Genomic DNA, 18,910 nt, shown 5'->3' with positions numbered 1-18,910 from the left:
CTACTTTTCTCTTGGGCAGCTTCTGCTTTGCCCCTTTTCCTATTTTTTTAACTGCTAAAAAAAGAGAAAAGACTATAACTCAGTGGCAGAACAAGTCTTTCTTGTTTTGATCCAGTTTCAGATCCCGGCATCTACTGTTGAAATGGGATAAGACCCTTATTTGAAGCCCCAGAAACTGGGTTTGTGCATTCCCTCCTTCCTGGCAATTATCTTCCTTCTGGAGATGATGGGAGAGTTACTGCCACAATTTACTTTGGCAAAGCAGGTGAGCGGGGGATTCCTGACTTCTTCACCTATCTCTGTCTGACTGAGCTTCCATGACCAAAGCAGGACCAGAAATGTCACAGGATGATTGGAAGCAGGCTCAAAGGCAAGGAACATTTCCTAATGGGCCAATACTTAATTATCCTGGTTTCCCAAATAAACTCCTTCAGGAACTGTGTCACAGGCCAGGTGCCAAACAAAACCTGGCTTTGTATCCAAAAGTAGATTAAAACACCATACCAGACTCTGCCAAGTGAGACACGCTGGAGCAGCCCTGTAATCCCAGGAAATGATCGTGTGCAGCCTGCTCTTCCCCCTTTTTTTCTCTTGTAAAGTTTTTCTCTCCTAGTTTCATATCTTTAATTGAACAGGTTTTTTTAACAAAAATAATAATGATAAAACTGCTTGTGATAGCAAGTCTGTTTGAAAAGCCTAGGCATCCCCCTTTTTGTTGATAGATTGTTACAAAAAAATGACATGCCTGCTCAGGGTATAAACTTAGAAAATTAATATTTTCTTTGCATTGTGTATTCAGAGGCCTTTTATAACTCTTTTATATCTCTTAAAAATCAGATCTCTTCTTCAGCCCAGCAATGTGGATAACCTCCAGGTTATGTTGAACATTGAATACAATAAGAACAAAAACAATAGCAATTTCCTTTGAGGTGCTGGTGGGCCTCTCTGCATCATAGTCTTGAAATGCTACGAATGTCTTTATTAAATATGCTTGATATCCATTCAAGCTGCATTTTGTGCTAAAATAAGGTTCTAGAATCTCCCAATTTTTGTTATCTGAAATTATTATGTTTGTTTTGCATTTGTTTCATTTCATTTATCTTAGTAAGATAAATGCTTGAATTTATCTTAATGTCCATTACCAAAAGGAAGAACCAGTGTGTGAGAAACATGGCAGAAACAAAAGTACTTCCATGTTAATTTTACAAAGCAATCTGATGAGATCTGCAGATCTGAAATGCTGAAAATTTGCAACAGTCATCCCAAGCTAGACAGTGTTTCTGTCACTTATCAACGGAAGAGCACACAGAATATTGGTTAATAAATGCCCCAACTTTTGTGATCCCTTTAACACCCCCCTCCCAAAATCTTTTCACTTCTGCTTCGTGCAAAAAGGAAATTAAAAGGGTTAGCATTCTTCCTCTCAAATAGTTATAATGGAATGCTACACCAGAGAATGATAGAGGGACCTCAGATGTCTTCTAATCCAACCCTGGTTCAGGGCAGGCGTCTTATACCATCCCAATCAATTGGTTGTCCAGTCTATGCTTGAAAACTTCCAAGCATCCACAATCCCAAAAGGCCAGCTATTCCATTGACTAATTGCGCTCACTGTCAGAAAATTTCTCCTTCGAAGTTGGACTCTTAAGTTTGACAAGCTTCCACCCATTAATTCTTGACCTGCTCTCTGGTGCCCTGGAGAATAAGTCAATTCCCTCTTCTTTGTAACAGCCCCTCAAGGGCTGGAAGACAGATATCCTGCCCCCCCCCAACTAATCTTTCTCTTCTATAGACTAGACTAGACATACCTGGCTCTTGCCACCACCCCTCTGCTCCACTTAAAAGCCTCAAAAGGCAAATTTAAAGCATATTTAATGCTTAGCAATCATGTGTGGGAAAGAATGACTGATAAATCCTAAATAATAGGGACGATCCCCAGGATACGGAGCTTGTATAGCTTTGAGGTGCAAACAAATGCAGAAGCAGAATCTTGGAATAAGTCAACAGATCTCACTCGTGAAAAAGTGACCCCCACACAAGCTCCACAGAACTGCAGCATGTCTGGAAAAACCGCTGCACTTTGGTCTCAAATCGACCATAAGAACCAGGAAAACAATCAACGGCTTGATATTGTCTGGTTTTCATTGCTATCAGATAGTTCCAAGGTGGATCAGAAATGGCATAGATCGTTTACATAGATGCATCCTAAAATGTATACAAGATCCCATCTGTGATTTAAAACACCTTCTAGAATTATCCAGTCGTCATTAAGGTGATGTACATCCTCTGTGCTCTTATTTTAAGACAGCAATATTTGGAAGATATATTACTGCTGAGGATCCTGTGTTAATCCACACAAGATGGAAATATTGTTGATTGGCAGCTCCTTTGGCAAAGAAAATGTTTCCATTTTTGTCTCATTTGGAGTACAATATCATTGAAATAGGGGTTTTACTCATTGGGCCAACAATTTCCTTAGAACAGGAGTCTTCAGACTCGGGCCTCTTATGACTCATGGTTAGTCCAACTTACCTCACAAGGTGGTTGTTGTCAGGAAAATAGGAGAGTATTGTGTGTGTTCGCTGCCTTGAGTTATTTATAAAAATAATAAGGTAGGAAATAAATCTTTTAATAGCTTTGGCTGGTTTTCTCTTACCAAAACAAAAATAGCTTGACCATGTTTGCATGATCTAATAACATATCCTGTGACAATGAATTGTGGAGACAATTCTCTTTGTATTGAGTTCAGTTAATCTAAAACAGGGGTCACAATGACACTGAGAACTGGACATTTCAACCTTATTATGCTGGTGCTTTCCCAGCTGCTTTGGTCCTGATCTGCTTCTGGGTCTTGTTTAATAAGTTGATTTGAAGTTCTTTAAAGCTACAAATAACTGTGAACCAGGTTACTTGAAAGAGCATTTTCTTCTGTACATATTTTTCAGAATATTAGAATCTTCAGGAGTCCCATTCCAATTTCCTCATTCAATAAAGAGAGGGCCTTTTTCAATTGTAAATCAGCTTCAGAATTTTGTTATATAGCAGGGGTGTCAAACTCAATTTCACTGAGGGCCGCATCAGTATTGCGGTTGTCCTTGGGGGAGCCGGGTAGGTATGGCCAGAATAGGCGTGGCCTACTGGGTGGGCATGGCTGGAATGGGTGTGGCCTACTGGGTGGGCATGGCCAGCTCTACATCGTTCGCGTCAAGGGTGCCTGTGGGGGCCTGGGCAGGAGTGAGACAGATCTGAGGTTCTCTAGCGGAAGAGGGTGGGACCGGGGCAAGTGCCAAGGCATGGTCCACTGGAAGAGCCTGCCGAAACCCCTCCCCCAGAGCCCATCAAGCTGGATATGTGAAGTAGGCGAGGGCCATTTGCTGGCCACTTCCAGGTGATGGGCCACATGAAACCACTTCGCGGGCTGCATCTGGCCCCTGGGCCTTGTGTTTGACATGTCTGTTATATAGCGTATAAAAGTTGTGAAGAAGAAAAAGGACCTCTTCGATCAGGGGTCTCCAACCTTGGCAACTTTAAGACTTGTGGACTTCAACTCCCAGAATTCCTCAGCCAGATTTGCTGAGATCTCTAGACTGAGATCTCTTTGCCAGCAGGTTTCTTGTTTTAAGGCTCTATATTTTTACCTGTCTATTTAGCATGCGGCCCTAGAATTTCAAAGTTTGATTACAGGATACTGCAAAAGCTTGCTGCTGCTCTGTTCTTTATTGCTTCATCCATCAGACGTCCCTGTTGGCCCAGGAGAGAACATTCATTCATTGGCCATGTAGTTATCACTGTTTGGCAATGCTTGAAGCCCTTCTTGATTAAAGCTACCTTTCAATTGAGCCTCCGGGGACTTTCCAGAATGCAACAGTTTGACCTCCCAGACCTAGTATTAGAATAATAAAAGTCTGCAGGGCTATAGATTTTACTCACTTTTAAATAACAGAAAAACAACCTCAAGGAATGACTCTATTAAGCCCATGGCTTCTTGTTAAGAGACCACCTGGGGGTTAAGAGGGGAAATTTTTGTTCCACATAGTAAAGCAATTAACCCCGTGATTATGCCTTATTATGACCTTGTTCAGCATTTAGGATTCACCCCATATGATTGATTGTTTAATTATCTGAATGATAATCTTTTTTTCCTTTAAATAATGATATCTGAGCCAATTAAAAAAGTTTTTAAATCAAACAACCCAATTCTTGTAAACACCCTGGTTACGTTGTATTTTACTGAAAATATCATTCTAAAAAAAATTTACTTCAAGACATTGTTCAAGCCTTCAAAACTCACCTCAGCAGTCTCTCCAACATACCATTAAAGCAGGGGTCTTCAGACTCGGTGCTTTTATGACTCAGGGACTTCAACTCCCAGAAGTCCTCAGCCAGTGTGCCTGGCTGAGGAATCGTACGATGAATGGCTAAGGGAAACAGGTATGTTTAGTGTAACATAAAAAAAGGCTTAGGGGACAACATGATAGCAGTCTTCCAATCCTTGAAGGGCAGGACAAGAAGCAATGGATAGAAGGTCATCAGAGAGAGATCCAATCTGGTAAGGAGTAATTTCCTGGCAGTTAGAATGTCCAATCAATGGAATAGCTTGCCTCCCAAAGTTGTGAGCACTCCACCTCTGGAACTTTTCAACAAAAGATTGGACCATTTGTCCAGGATGGTATAAGGCCTTCTGCCTTGGGCAAGGGGTTGGACAAGAAGGCATCCAAAATCCCTTCCAGTCCTATGATTCCATATTCTTAAAGCTTGGCTGAAGAAATGCTGTCAGACCCAGCATGAATCCTACCTGCTGACGCTGAACGGTCCAGGGTGCCTCCAAACGTTCCTGCGTGTGTGGGATTAGCGGCGCCGTTGCCGGAGTGCTGCCAGCGCTTCCGCAATGACGAACGGATCACATGACCACTCGGACACCCGGAAAAGCAGGAAATGGATTGGAACTGTGTTGGACAGACACGCTGAACCGAAATGCTGGAAGAGCAGGGAATGGATTGGAACTGTGTTGGACAGACACGCTGAACTGAACCGCTGGGTCTGACAGGATATAATTGTTGGGTGGACGGGGGGGGAAGGAAACGTAGTTGTAGCACTCTTCTATAGAGACAATGGCCGACGCGTGGGGAGACAGGGTGCGGTGTGATGTGGGTGGGGCGGTACCTTATAGGAGTAATTGAGATAATTAGGGCGTGCACGGTGGGTGTGGTGACGGGATGTATATAGGGCGATGAGGAGGGGATTTGTCAGAGCTGACTTTGTTTTCAATTTTGAGCTATAAATTCTCGTTGATTACTGTAGCGTTCCTGGTGTCTTGTTTGATTTACATTCATAGCAGGACGTTCTTACATAAAGTCAGCTCTCATTTACTTTCGCGGCTAGCTGGTACTGTGGAGCTATGGCTGAGGGGACACAGGGAGAAGACCCGGTTGTTGGCGAGGGGCCTGCGGAGGCCGACGAACAGCTGGAGAATTCGGATGCCGAGGTTGGGGGGGAGGAGCAACCGGCAGTGTGGCCAAAGGAGAGAGGACGCACCCCTGCAGCTGCAGGGCTGGGGATCAGGCAGCGCAGACCGATGACTGCAGATGGCGAATGGTGGTTCGGTTCGACTTCAGGCCTCCCGGAGGATGGTAGGGGAAGGCGACTAGCAGCAAGTTTCACCGGCTGGAGGGAACGCCGGATGACTGGAGGCGATGAAGAGGACTGGAGCTGTTCCACGGCCCCAGGACAATATACGTTAGATGTTCTTAGGGAACAATTTGGGGAACGTATTTATCCCGCTACCATCCGCAGCCCCGTTAAGGACAGCCCAACTTATGTGTCCCATTTCCAATTATCAAGTCCAGAGTTTAAATTACAGCCAGGTAGTCGCTTTACACCCCGGGACCCAGTAGCAAGGCAGACCGGAGCGGAACGCCCACGGTATGGGCCAAGTACATGGGGAGTACAGGAAGGGCCTGAGGGGGATGGGGCGGGACCCCTGGGAGCAGGACCCCGTCCTATGGCACACCCAGAGACGGTCCCGTATGGTGGCCAGGTGCCAGCTCCATGGCCTCAGAATATGATTTGGAATCCTCCCCCCGATTTCACTTACATTTGACGGAGATCCGGATCACCTGGCGGTATTCCTTAGCCACGTACTTAACCATCTAGACCGTTATACAACCCTGTACTCGTCTAATTGGGCAATGGTGGTGGCGGTCACGGCCAGTTTGCAAGGAGAGGCCGCCGCTTGGGCCGCAGATCTCTATAGTGATCAGGCTAGGGAGCTAGCTGACGTGGGCCTTTTCCTCGATGCACTAAAAACGAGGTTTGAGGACCCAACACGCCTACAACGGGCGGAGGCCCAGTTAGTGAATTTGCGGCAAAGGGGTAGACCAGTACAGGAATACATTCGTGAGTTCCAAAAGGTGGCAGGGAGACTTAGGTCGTGGCCGGACAGCTTGTTAATTCACCACTTCCGCACAGGTCTGGATACCAACATACGTCAGGCATGTATAATTAGGGGGGTGGTAGGGCGCCTAGCTGATTGGTTCAGGGCAGCGGTAGAGTTGGACATTGGGTTGAGGGATCACCACGGAGGACGTGAGGATAGACCTCGCCGGAATCAGGATCAGCCCGTAGGTAGCTCCACGCAAGCCATGCCAGCCACGGTACGTCCAAGACCCATTTTCAGATGTTTCCGCTGCAACCGACCAGGCCATCGGGCCGCGGAATGTGGGATCCCTGAGCCAATAGGTACACCAACGGCGATTGGCAAACCAGGCACCACGCCAAAGAGAACAGTGGAGAAGTCAAGGGTTGCCTACCAACCGGGACAGACGTCCACCCAACAACCCCCCGATGATGCGTCCCCTGTACTACAGGAACACGAGGAGGAAGGGTCGGTGGAGGATCCAATGGTGAGTGAACCTATCGTTCCGTTCACCATCCCAATCACGTTGACAAGCCCGATTACTGGCGAGTCGAAACCCTTTCAGGCATTACTAGACACAGGGTGTACCAGGTGCCTAATCAGTAAGGGGGTGGTGCAACAGATGCAAATTAGGGTGGCCCGACTAAAATCCCCAATTCGATTTGAGCAGGTGGATGGCTCCTTGTTAGGAGGGGCCCCAACCACCTTGGTGACAGAACCTGTTAGAATGGATATAGGGGGTCATTGGGAAACTATAAGATTTATAGTCGTCCCCACTATGTCCGAGTCTGTTATTCTTGGATTGGCATGGATGGATAAATAGACACCAACTATCTGGTGGGCGGGTGGCTCTCGACATTTAAGAATTGCGGTGGGGCCCCACCCACGGGCTACGTGTAACCCGAATGGGGATGGGAAGTTGAACACCTCAAAACCAGTGCAGGAGAGGGGTGAGGTCCAATACCCGCAGGTGTATAACGATCTCGCGGAGGTGTTTAGCGAGCAGGAGTGTGACAGTTTGCCACCTCACAGACTGACAGATTGTGCCATCGAACTTGTTCCTGGCGCCAAGCTACCCAAGCCTAGGATGTATCCTATGACATTCGCAGAATTGCAGGAGATGAGGAGATACATCGATAAAAACCTGGCTAGGGGTTTTATAGAGCCAGCGTGTTCGAAGATAGCGGCCCCTGTCATATTCCAAGGGAAGAAGGATGGAGGGTTACGCTTATGTGTAGATTTTCGAGGTCTGAACGCTGTGTGTATAGAACCAGTGTATCCCCTGCCACTTATGAAGGACCTTCTTACCCATTTAGCAGTCGGAAAGATCTTTACAAAACTAGACCTCCGTGAAGCGTACTACAGAGTAAGAATTAGAGAAGGGGATGAGTGGAAAACAGCGTTTAACTGTCCACTAGGCAGCTATCAATTCAAGGTGATGCCGTTCGGATTACAAGGAGCGCCGGCTTTATTTATGCAACTGATCAACGAAGTGTTGCATGACCACCTATATAGAGGCGTTCTTGTATATCTGGATGACATACTCATATATTCACAAATGTTAGAGGACCACGTACAATTAGTACGGACGGTATTGAAAAAATTATTAAATGCCAACTTATACTGTAAACTATCAAAATGTGAATTCCACAAGGATCGAATTGATTATTTAGGATTTAGAGTTTCAGCAGCGGGGATAGAAATGGACCCTAGTAAGGTGCGCAGTGTATTGGAATGGCAGGCCCCGAGAACCCTTCGTCAACTCCAGAGGTTCTTGGGGTTTGCCAATTTCTACCAACAATTCATCCCCTCTTTCGCTGACGTGGCTCTACCATTGACTCAATTATTACGCACCAAAAATACGACCGCAAAACCCCGTCCGAAACAATCTGTAGATTGGACTGTAGCCTGTCAACAGGCCTTTGAGTCTCTAAAACGACTATTTGCCGAGGAGCCGGTGTTAATACATCCTGACCCGAGTAAGCCATTCGTAGTACAGGCTGACGTCAGTGATGTGGCCGTCGGAGCACTCTTGATGCAACGTAATGCACAAGGCGGCCTACAACCGTGCGCATATACCTCCAAAAAATTTACTGACACAGAACGACGGTGGGCGGTGTGGGAAAAAGAGGCGTTCGCAGTAAAATGGGCATTGTCCACCTAGCGCCATTTGTTGGAGGGCGCACAGTACCCTTTCGAGGTATGGACGGACCACCAGAACCTAGCGGTTCTCCAAGCTCCCAGGAAATTGGCGCCGAAACACGTTAGATGGGCGCAGTATTTTCAACGCTTTAAGTTTTACCTGAAGGTCGTACCGGGAGGGAAGAATTTCCTGGCAGATGCACTTTCCCGATTACCGCAATACGATAGTAAACAGAAACAAGTGGTCCAGGCTATTATACCTCCAGATAGTATAGATTCAACACAGGTGGATGGGTGCGCAAAATTAGTAACATTCGAGGAGGAACTAAAATCCGTATTGTTGACCGATCCGTGGATACTGGCAAATCCAGGACTGTTAACCCATCGTAATGGATTGGCCTGGTATGGAAATAAGTTATATGTTCCCCAGGACTTGAGGAATCGGGTATACCACCAATGCCACGATTCCAAAGTGGCGGGCCATTTTGGATTTGTAAAAACGCTACACTTGGCGAGACGCCAGTTCTGGTGACCGAGCTTGAGGAAGGACATTGAACGGTATGTCAAGGAATGCCATGTTTGTGCACAGGCGAAAGTAGTATCAAAAAGACCGATGGGATTGTTACAAAGGGTATCTGACCCAGTTCGACCCTGGCAGGATGTTGGGATGGACTTCATCGTTGATTTACCAAATGTCAGGGGATACACGGTCATATGGACGGTCGTTGATCTATTTTCGAAGCAGGCGCATTTTATCCCCTGCAAGGGACTACCATCCGCAAAACAGCTAGCAAAATTGTTTGTGCAACACATTTACCGACTACACGGAGCGCCCCGTCGAATTATTTCAGACCGAGGTGTTCAATTCACGGCCCGATTCTGGCGCCGATTCCTCGCGATCATCGGAACCACCCAAGGACTAAGTTCCGCATACCATCCGTGTACCAATGGGGTGGCGGAACGGGCCAATGCAGCAATTGCGCGATATCTACGCTCCTATGTATCTTACCAACAGTCGGATTGGATAGAGTTTGTGCCATTTGCAGAATTAGCGTATAACAACGCAGTGCACAAAAGCACGGGATTATCCCCCTTTCAAGTAATTTACGGGTATGACCCAATTCCATTGCCCGGGGGCGAGTCGCAGGAACCCCTGGGACATCAGACTGGAGACTGGTTGTCCCGTGCAGGTCACATATGGGGTAAAGTAAAACAAGCACTGCAGCAGGCGGAACAGGCAGCGAAAGAGCAGGCTGACAAAGGCCGTAGAATGCCATTCCAATTACGGGTGGGAGAGCAGGTATACTTATCCACCAAGTATATTAAGTTACAGGTGCCATGCAAGAAGCTAGCGCCAAAATACATTGGACCCTTCCGCATAGTACGTATCCTCAACCCTGTTACGGTGCAACTGCAATTGCCGGAAATGCTTGGTAAGATACACCTGGTCTTCCACGTAAGTCTGTTAAAGCCTGTAAAGGGGGACCCCCATAAAGACCCACCGGGACCCATCACTCCGGGACGATATGAAATCCAAGATATACTAGACTCACGGTGGCGGGGGGGTAACCTATATTATCTGGTATCATGGAAGGGATACCCTTTATCCGATGCTTCCTGGGTACGAAGGGAGGATGTCTGTGCCCCGGTCCTAATCCGCCGGTATCACAAGACATGGCCACAGAGACCAAAGAAAAGGGGCGACAGATAACAATACCGGAAGGGGTCAGAGGATATAAGTGATTTCTTGTGTTCCATTGCAGGGGGCTCTGTGGTGAGGGGGAGCCGAATGTCAGACCCAGCATGAATCCTACCTGCTGACGCTGAACGGTCCAGGGTGCCTCCAAACGTTCCTGCGTGTGTGGGATTAGCGGCGCCGTTGCCGGAGTGCTGCCGGCGCTTCCGCAATGACGAACGGATCACGTGACCACTCGGACACCCGGAAGAGCAGGGAATGGATTGGAACTGTGTTGGACAGACACGCTGAACCGAAATGCTGGAAGAGCAGGGAATGGATTGGAACTGTGTTGGACAGACACGCTGAACTGAACCACTGGGTCTGACAGGATATAATTGTTGGGTGGACGGGGGGGAAGGAAACGTAGTTGTAGCACTCTTCTATAGAGACAATGGCCGACGCGTGGGGAGACAGGGTGCGGTGTGATGTGGGTGGGGCGGTACCTTATAGGAGTAATTGAGATAATTAGGGCGTGCACGGTGGGTGTGGTGACGGGATGTATATAGGGCGATGGGGAGGGGATTTGTCAGAGCTGACTTTGTTTTCAATTTTGAGCTATAAATTCTCGTTGATTACTGTAGCGTTCCTGGTGTCTTGTTTGATTTACATTCACAGCAGGACGTTCTTACAAATGCACTCTGGGGCAAGGTGAAAATGTCATCCTTATTTCATGCACAAAAGCTGGTATGCCTTATTTCATGCACAAAAGGTATCACAACTACCTGGGCAGTGTCTGACCAGCTGAAACTTTTGCTTTAACTGTTTTGTTAAAATATGTGGATACAACTTGAGCAGTGCCATTTTGCGACCATTCTAGTCACCTCTTAGTGTGGAGGCCAGAACTAAGGTGACCAACTTTTTTACAATGAGAAGGAGGACACAAATAAATTGAAGGAAAAAAAAGTGAGTCTAATGCATGTGTGTGTGAGACGTGTCGTGTTTCGGTAAGAAGTAAACAAAGCCACTTGCGTGCGGCACACTCTTGCACGTGGCGCACTCTCTCAAAACAATTCTCCTATGCTGAGTGCATGCGTCTCATAATCGCGTCTCACCCCACTGTACCGAGCCTTGACAAATCGTCATGTCAAAAACAAATACGTCACATCAAACACAACAGAACGGATCGGCATCGATCGAATACGGAGATTTACAGATTAGTCTTCAAATATCGAAAAGGAGGACATGTAGAAGGACACTTTTCGAGAGAGGACAGAACTTACAAAAGGAGGACTGTCCTTCCTAAAGGAGGACAGTTGGTCACCTTACCAGAACCAAAGTTTACAAGCAATTAATCTTGATGTCTAGGTCCAGAAAACACAAGGAAAGAAGGTTAACAAAACATTGTTAAAATTGTGGTTAATATATTCCTTAACCACAATTTAACCTACAGTCCAGATTTCAATGATGTGCTAGGCCTGTCAAATTGTCTTAATTTCTTGTGGCAATACAGGTATATGACAGTGCACTCTTAATTTCCTATTGTGTCATACTAGTTCCAAAATTGTATTTTAGGATAAGTTAACTCTGGGCAAGTAATCTTTAAGTATCTTAAACAATAACTATTTCTTATTCTAGATTACCATAACTTTATTTTACATGTTATATAGCTTTACAATTTGACCAGGTTTACATCATCCTAATAGTTATTTAAAATATTCTAAATCAGAAGTGTTCTAATTTGATCCCCTAGGAATACATTGAATTGACTGGGAATTCTGGCCAACAGATCCAGAGATGACTAGATTGGGGGACACTCCCTAGTAGTTCATCTTGAGACTTCTCAATTCACAAAATCTTGAGTAGAGTTTCAAGTTTAATCCCTAATATCTTAAATGATTCTCTGTGGAGGAGAAGAATATTTGCAACTAGTTGAAAAGAGAATGACCAATGTGCTATATATAGTTCAATTATTTTATTTAAGTGGTTCCCACTGTAGTTGTAACAAATAAATAAATTAATTTTTAAAAAACACTGCAAGGCATTTTGGGCAACATTATGCAAATTATTTGAAAGGCAGTGGCAGCCTAGCTGCCTCTACAGCCACATGAAGCAGGAGCCTTTGGCCAAATGTAAGGGCAACTCTTAAACTGAGAGCCCTTAGCCATGAAATAGAGAGGTCTATAGCTGTGGTCATTCCGACCAACCCAGGAAACATTGGACCAGTGATTATACTCTGCTCTAATATGCTCCTGAGGGTGCCAGAGACACTGAGCAAAACTTGGGTTTAATTGGTCTACACGGAACATGAGTATTCTGGGATTTAGGCTGTATATGTACACTGGAACCCACATGCTGAGGGCTCCTATGACAACACTGACTAGAAGGAAGGCAATGCTCATTTACAAAGCTCATGAGTATTTTCTTAGTAGTCCCTCAAATACATAGTGCAGAAACAAGTGGGGCAGCCACTCCTTGTTTCTTTCCTCCACAGCCTGCTTCAGAATCTACTATCAGATTTTTTTTAAAAAATTAAGTACATAAAAAGAAATGACACTTAAACAAATATATGTGGAGCAAGGGGGGCTTGGTATGCATGGTGGCATAATTTTAAAAGGAACAAAAATGAAGGGCTTTAAAGCAGTGTTTCTCAACCTCAGCAATTTTAAGATGTGTGGACTTCAACTCCCAGAATTCTCCAGCCAGCATGCTGGCTGAGGCATTCTGGGACTTGAAGTCCACAAATCGTAAAGTTGTTGAGGTTGAGAAACATTGCTTTAAAGACTCCCTTAGAAAAGACTTGCTGGCGTAGAGATCTTCTTCTACCGTTATGGCTGCTTTGTTCGTTCTTCTCCCTGGAGCTGCTGTCAAGCATCCACTGCCTCAAGGACGCCATGCTTACCTTTGAGATCAATAACTTTAGATGGCTTTGGCACATGACCCAAAATATTGCAGAACTGACTTTGGGTATCCATGTGATATCCATGTTTTTTTTTTCCAAACAATCTGAGGTGTCATTCAACCCATCCTGAAAGAAGTCTGTTTGGCCCAACAGCCTGCCATGGAGAAATGGAGTTGAGGCAGATTTGGTAAGGCCCTTGAGAAGCCTATGAAGCAGACAGATCTCTCCAGCAACTGATATATTCCCTGAGAGGAACAAGCCCCTTGCATCCGGGACACTGGAAATTCAATTAAACTAGGGGTCCTCAACCTTGGCAACTTTGAAACTTGTGGACTTCAACTCCCAGAATTCCTCAGCTGGCTGAGGAATTCTGGGAGTTGAAGTCCACAAGTCTCAAAATTGCCAAGGTTGAGGACCCCTGAACTAGACAAAGTCCAAGAACATACAAATAGAAATTGATACAGCTTGATGACTGGTACTGAAATAATATGTTTTTGTTTTCACTTTCACTGCGTTAATTAATTAACCCTGTTGTTCCTTGCTGCTCTTTCTGTCTCATATGAGCACGCAAGTATAAAGCCAGCAATGCATCCAAGGAAAGAAGGATCTTTTTTGTTGCATTTCTTTTCTAATGTACCACCCAGCCACCAATAGAGGCATCCTAGTTTAGTCAGACAGAAATTAAAAGATCATGAAAGTTTATGATGTATCAAGAGCAGCAGGGCAAAGAGCAAGGTCTGTCTGTTTGGCGAAACCATATCTAATCCCTAGCTTCCTTCTTCTTTGTTTTCTGAAGAAGCACAGTCAAGAGAATCATCTGGGTGGAATCTCTGCCTATTTCTTGGTGAATATTCAAGAGCCAAGTAAGTTGAAAGAGTATGTTTCACTGGTTCTGATTCTGCATTTGGTGAAAGGCTCCATCTAGTAATTAATGGTATGACTAAGAATAATAGATTTATCTGGTCGGAGAATAACAAATCTCCACACAAAACCCCATTGCTGAGCACCCCCTACCAAATCCAGATTATCTTGCGGTACCAATGTTCCTGTACTGACACATAAGAAGATGCTTAAAGGTCTTCTTGAAGGTAGCGTTGCAAAGGGCGTAACAAGCTGGGTTGATGGTGCTGTTGACATAGCACAACCAGTATCCAATGGACCAGACTGTTTCAGGAATACAATAGTTGCAGAAAGTATTAATGAGGACCATCACGTTGTAAGGTGTCCATGTCAAAATGAAAGCCAACAAGATGGCAAAAATGGTTCTGGTGACTTTTTTCTCCCGAGCTGCCATTTGTCTCTTCTTTCTAACCTGACTCCTGGCAATGCTAGCAAATTTCCTGGCGACGTTAACTGGACGGCTGTTTGATAAGGTAATTGGGGTAGAACGGGCTTCTTTGTCTGGGACAATCTCAATGGCAGTGACACATTCACTCCCAGTTTGTTTAGTGACTATCTTAATTTTGGACCACTTAGAGGCAGGGTTGATCCGAGGATGGGCAGGGCTCTCGCCTGTATCGGCTGGTACAATCTCCAGCCCTTGTTTCTCTTTATTTGTCTGGGTGATGCTTACTGTGCTGGATTCATTAGAGGTTTCTTTCTCCTCTTGGTGACCAGTAGTTTCAGATGGTTGCAGGGGCTGCTCTTCTACTTTCCCATTTTTTGCTTCCTCCTTCACCTCCACCACTTTCTTGGGAGAATTGTTGTTATTCTGCTTGACCAGAGGGCTTTTCAGAAAGCTGAGTGGCTTAGTCCGCTTCTCTTTCTTACTGTCTGGTTTGTGCCTTCTCACACGGCTCCGGCTGGCCAATGAGATGTGGATGTACAGCACAGTCATGATAACCACTGGGAGGTAGAAAGCAGCAATGGCTGTGCCAAAGGTTACACCCGGGTTGGAGAGGAACTGAATGTAGCACTGTCCTTCTGGTACTGTCCTCTCTCCAACAATGAACTGCCAAAACAATATGGCAGGTGCCCAGAGGATAAAGGATAATATCCAAGCCACTGCAATCATCAGTCCAGCCATTTTGGTTGTCCGCCTAGCTGGGTAGGTCAATGGTTTCGTAACGCAGAAATAGCGATCAAAACTGATGATGAGTAAGTTCATGACAGAGGCATTACTCACTACATAGTCTAGCGCCAGCCAGAGATCACATACTACAGCCCCAAGTGGCCAATAGCCCTTGACAATATACACGGTGTAGAGATTCATTGAGAAGATGCCAATTATCAAGTCAGCACAGGCCAGGCTAAAGAGGAAATAGTTGTTGACGGTCTGAAGTTGGCGGTTCACTTTGATGGACAGCATGACCAAGATATTTCCAACCACAGTGACAAGACTAAGTGACCCAGTTACAGTAACTATGAAAATCATTTCCACGATTTTATACTTAGCGGTGTTTTCCTTGGTGAAATTGCCATTGGTGAAGTTGGCCATCCTTAATAGTTCAGGCTGCGAAGACAAATTATATGCAAAGTCTGCAGAAAGGGAGGGAAGGAAGAAGACATTGGAGATATATTATACATCTGCAATATTCAAACAATAGAGCAAGTTTTGACAACTCAGCTGGGACTGGGAAGACTAGCATTCAAATCTCCACTAAGCTGTGATGCTCATGGGGTACCAAGTTTAGTTCCTTTATGTCAGCTATTCAAAATTTAGTTAGACATATGGGGGATGGGATTTAGACCATATGTTTTTACTTCTTGAGATCTACAAGCTCTAAAACTTTCAAATAATACTGCTTACATCACTTTTGTCACTTCTTTGGATTCTGTCCACCCAACTTTCTATTCAGAATTAAGATGAGTTATTTTAACCATAAAATGTTTGCCCAGAAAATTAGAACATATTTCAATGGAGTTTGCTGGCCAAGAAGGGTTTGAAACACACTAATGAGTACATCAAGCTAACTATCTGAAAATACAATGAGGACTGAAAAGTATTCCCACAGAGCCATCTTTATCACCATAAATATAAAAGCTCTAATTAAAGCTCTATACCTGTACAGTTGTAACAATTTCTCATGCACCTGTTCACTCACTTCATCTCCCAAAGCACCTCAAAGAATCAAGGAACAGTCTAAAATTGACAAGCCACGAGAAGCTGCTCAATCTATCTAGTACCCTACTCACTCTCATATTCCAGACAAGCCATTTAATAAACCTAGCCTCCTGATATTTAAGCAATTCCCCAAATGCTGTCTGGAATTCCTCCAAGTCCATCAAAATCTGGGGCAGGCTATTGTAATTGGCCCTTCCTATCTGCAAGAATTAGGATCTCCAGTTAATGTTATGGGCCGGATGAAGTGTCCATAACAAGTGAGTAATGAAAAAGTCTCCCAGTACTAGATCTTGCCTCAACTGCTCTAAAATAAAAGCCAGGTAGATGGTCAGCTTCTTGGGGTTGTAACAGTGACAATCTGGGCAAATCCATGTTTATTATTATGGCCATGAATTCAGAAGTCATCTCAATTATCAGAGAAGGGAGACTAAAATTGCCCAGTACTAACACTTTGGATAAATCTACTGCAGTGTGATCAAACAACTCATATCTGGCCTACTCAAGAAAAATGGTCTTTCAAAGGCTAGAGTCTCATGATAAATCATTTCCAAGCTATCTTACTTACCCTGAAATCAAGAGGGATGACTATATGAAATCTGACTGAATAGATTTCCATAAAGGAGACTCCTCACATCTTATTCAGCCAGGTCTCAGTAGTGCACACCAGATCTGATCTCTTATCCACAATTTAATTACAGATAAAATTAAATGTATTACAGATATACCTAGCATTCAGAACCATTAACCAGAAATAAGCACACCCAGTGAACTGGATGCCTTCTTCACGAACTGAGACAGGGATCTGGAACTAGAGATTACAACCAGATACTCAACCTCTTTTCCTCCCGTTATATGTCCCTCTTCTTGCCATAACCACTTTCCTCCCTATTATCTTCACTCCCCTGGGCTGCCTAGCTCTCCTCTTCCACTCCACTCTACTAATGTCAGATAACAACAACCCTCTAATAAGATCTAGCATGCAATTACAATACACATCCATCTGGCAGGATTCCTTCTTCCCATTGCCCTCATTTGCTTCTCTTCCCAATTCTCTACCTGATTTTACCCTTGTGAATCACAAGGAACAGAAAAAGCCCTTCTCTTACTGCAGGGAAGGGGACCTTCTCCTCACATCTGAGATACTAATTGTAAAGAATAAGGCGAGTGTGTGTGTGTGTGTGTGTGTGTGTGTGTGTGTGTGTGCATGCGCAATTGTGCCACATGCTACTTCTGGTTTTTATCTCAGGTAGTACCAAAGTGATATGGAATTGGGTAGTGTTACTATTAGCCTTGTCATGGACAGATCACATGTTAGTCTTGGAGTTCTCTGTTGCTAACTTCTACTAAAAGGAGAAAGGACCTGCTTGATCAGTCCAGCCCAGGTGCCTTATAGACCAAGCAGGGTTTCAGAGAGAGCTTAGGGTTTCCTTGAAGTTCCGGTGTGTAATTAAACTGAGAAGCTCCTGGCTGAACTGAGTGACAATGAAGACTTTGGACTGAGTTGCACTTACTATTCATAAATCATGGGAAAACCCCAGATTTATGAGAAAGTTCTAGAGAAGAAATGCCAGCATAGTCATAGCAGCATGAGCAGAACACAAAGAGTAAACACAACCAAGCAGAGGTAAGAGACTTTTTAAGGATTTCCTTGTGGCAAATGTCAGTACTTCACTACTGTCAAAGAGTCCACAGACCTCTAGCCATTGGCATTATTTAAGATCATGAAGTCATTCTTTGGTAGGAGGTGGACAAGTCCTTGGGCTGTATTTTTCAAATCCATGGCCTTGCTGTTTGGTCAAGGCTTCTGAAGAGATGTGACATTCAGATGTGATGGCTGGGTACATATTGGTGCATTTCCATCCCTTTAGTTTTGAAAACATTTTGATTTGTTGTCTTATTTAGCAACAGCTACAAAAAGGCTACAAGCTACATTCATCAAGCGGTTGGGTGAGGCTGCTGGATAAACTGGTAAAGCTAAAATCCTGGATTAAAATGCAGCCAGGAAAGATATATAATTCTAAATCGGGGCATTTTCCCAGGCCAGTGTTATCTTTAATATTTGAAAAGTCTTTCTCTGCTGCTCCTGGTTGCCACCTCCACAAAAAGTACTTATATCAAGGGCCTCTTAATGTATCTCCTCACTTTCAACTTCAAAAAAAGTAAGAGAGAGTCTGTTCAACTAATTAGGTTTCCGGCTCATACATACTTGAGCAATTTTCTTGTGAAAGCCTGCCCTCTGCGGGTTCATTCTGGTATTAACCACTATAGTTAGGTGATAAGGATCTCTATCAAGATTTTATTTTCTTCAGTTGAGCTTTATTATTATTATTTAAGTCTAAAGAAAGAAAAGGGCATGGTATATTTCCCAAGTTATTCATTATTTGCCAATGATGTACTTGCTCGGTTTAGCATGAACATGAGCTTTCTTGTGAGGCATTTTAACCTATTAAACAGAGTTTCTGCAGACAACATAATTTTTACAAATTTATTAAACTAAAAAATGAAGTTGCAGAACAGATAGATACAAAGTCACTGCAGATTTGAATATTTCTATCAGTGTAATTTGCTTTACAGTGGAAAGCTCTTTTTAAGCCACCGACAGGCTTAAGAAGTTAACCGCTTATCTCTGTGTGTGTGCATGACCATGCACAAGCATATACAGACACCAACAGCTGTAATTGGTCTGAGGCAACTGCCTTGTTCCATGACTAA

General features: G+C 44.4%; 1 protein-coding gene across 1 annotated transcript in view; it reads right to left on the bottom strand.

The window, feature by feature from the left end:
* Positions 1 to 13,558: 13,558 nt before the first annotated feature.
* The window catches only part of CHRM4 (cholinergic receptor muscarinic 4), a 51,537-nt gene continuing 46,185 nt past the window's right edge, over positions 13,559 to 18,910 (bottom strand). The window contains exon 2 of the mRNA XM_039357134.1: positions 13,559 to 15,612. Coding sequence (XP_039213068.1) covers positions 14,159 to 15,612 — 1,454 coding nt within the window. The 3' untranslated portion in view covers positions 13,559 to 14,158. The remainder of the gene's footprint in view (positions 15,613 to 18,910) is intronic.

This window comes from Crotalus tigris, unplaced genomic scaffold, assembly GCF_016545835.1.
Source record: "Crotalus tigris isolate CLP2741 ecotype Arizona unplaced genomic scaffold, ASM1654583v1 scf7180000017576.4783729, whole genome shotgun sequence".
NCBI classification, from domain to species: domain Eukaryota; kingdom Metazoa; phylum Chordata; class Lepidosauria; order Squamata; family Viperidae; genus Crotalus; species Crotalus tigris.
This window is presented reverse-complemented; position numbering and strand designations above follow the sequence as displayed.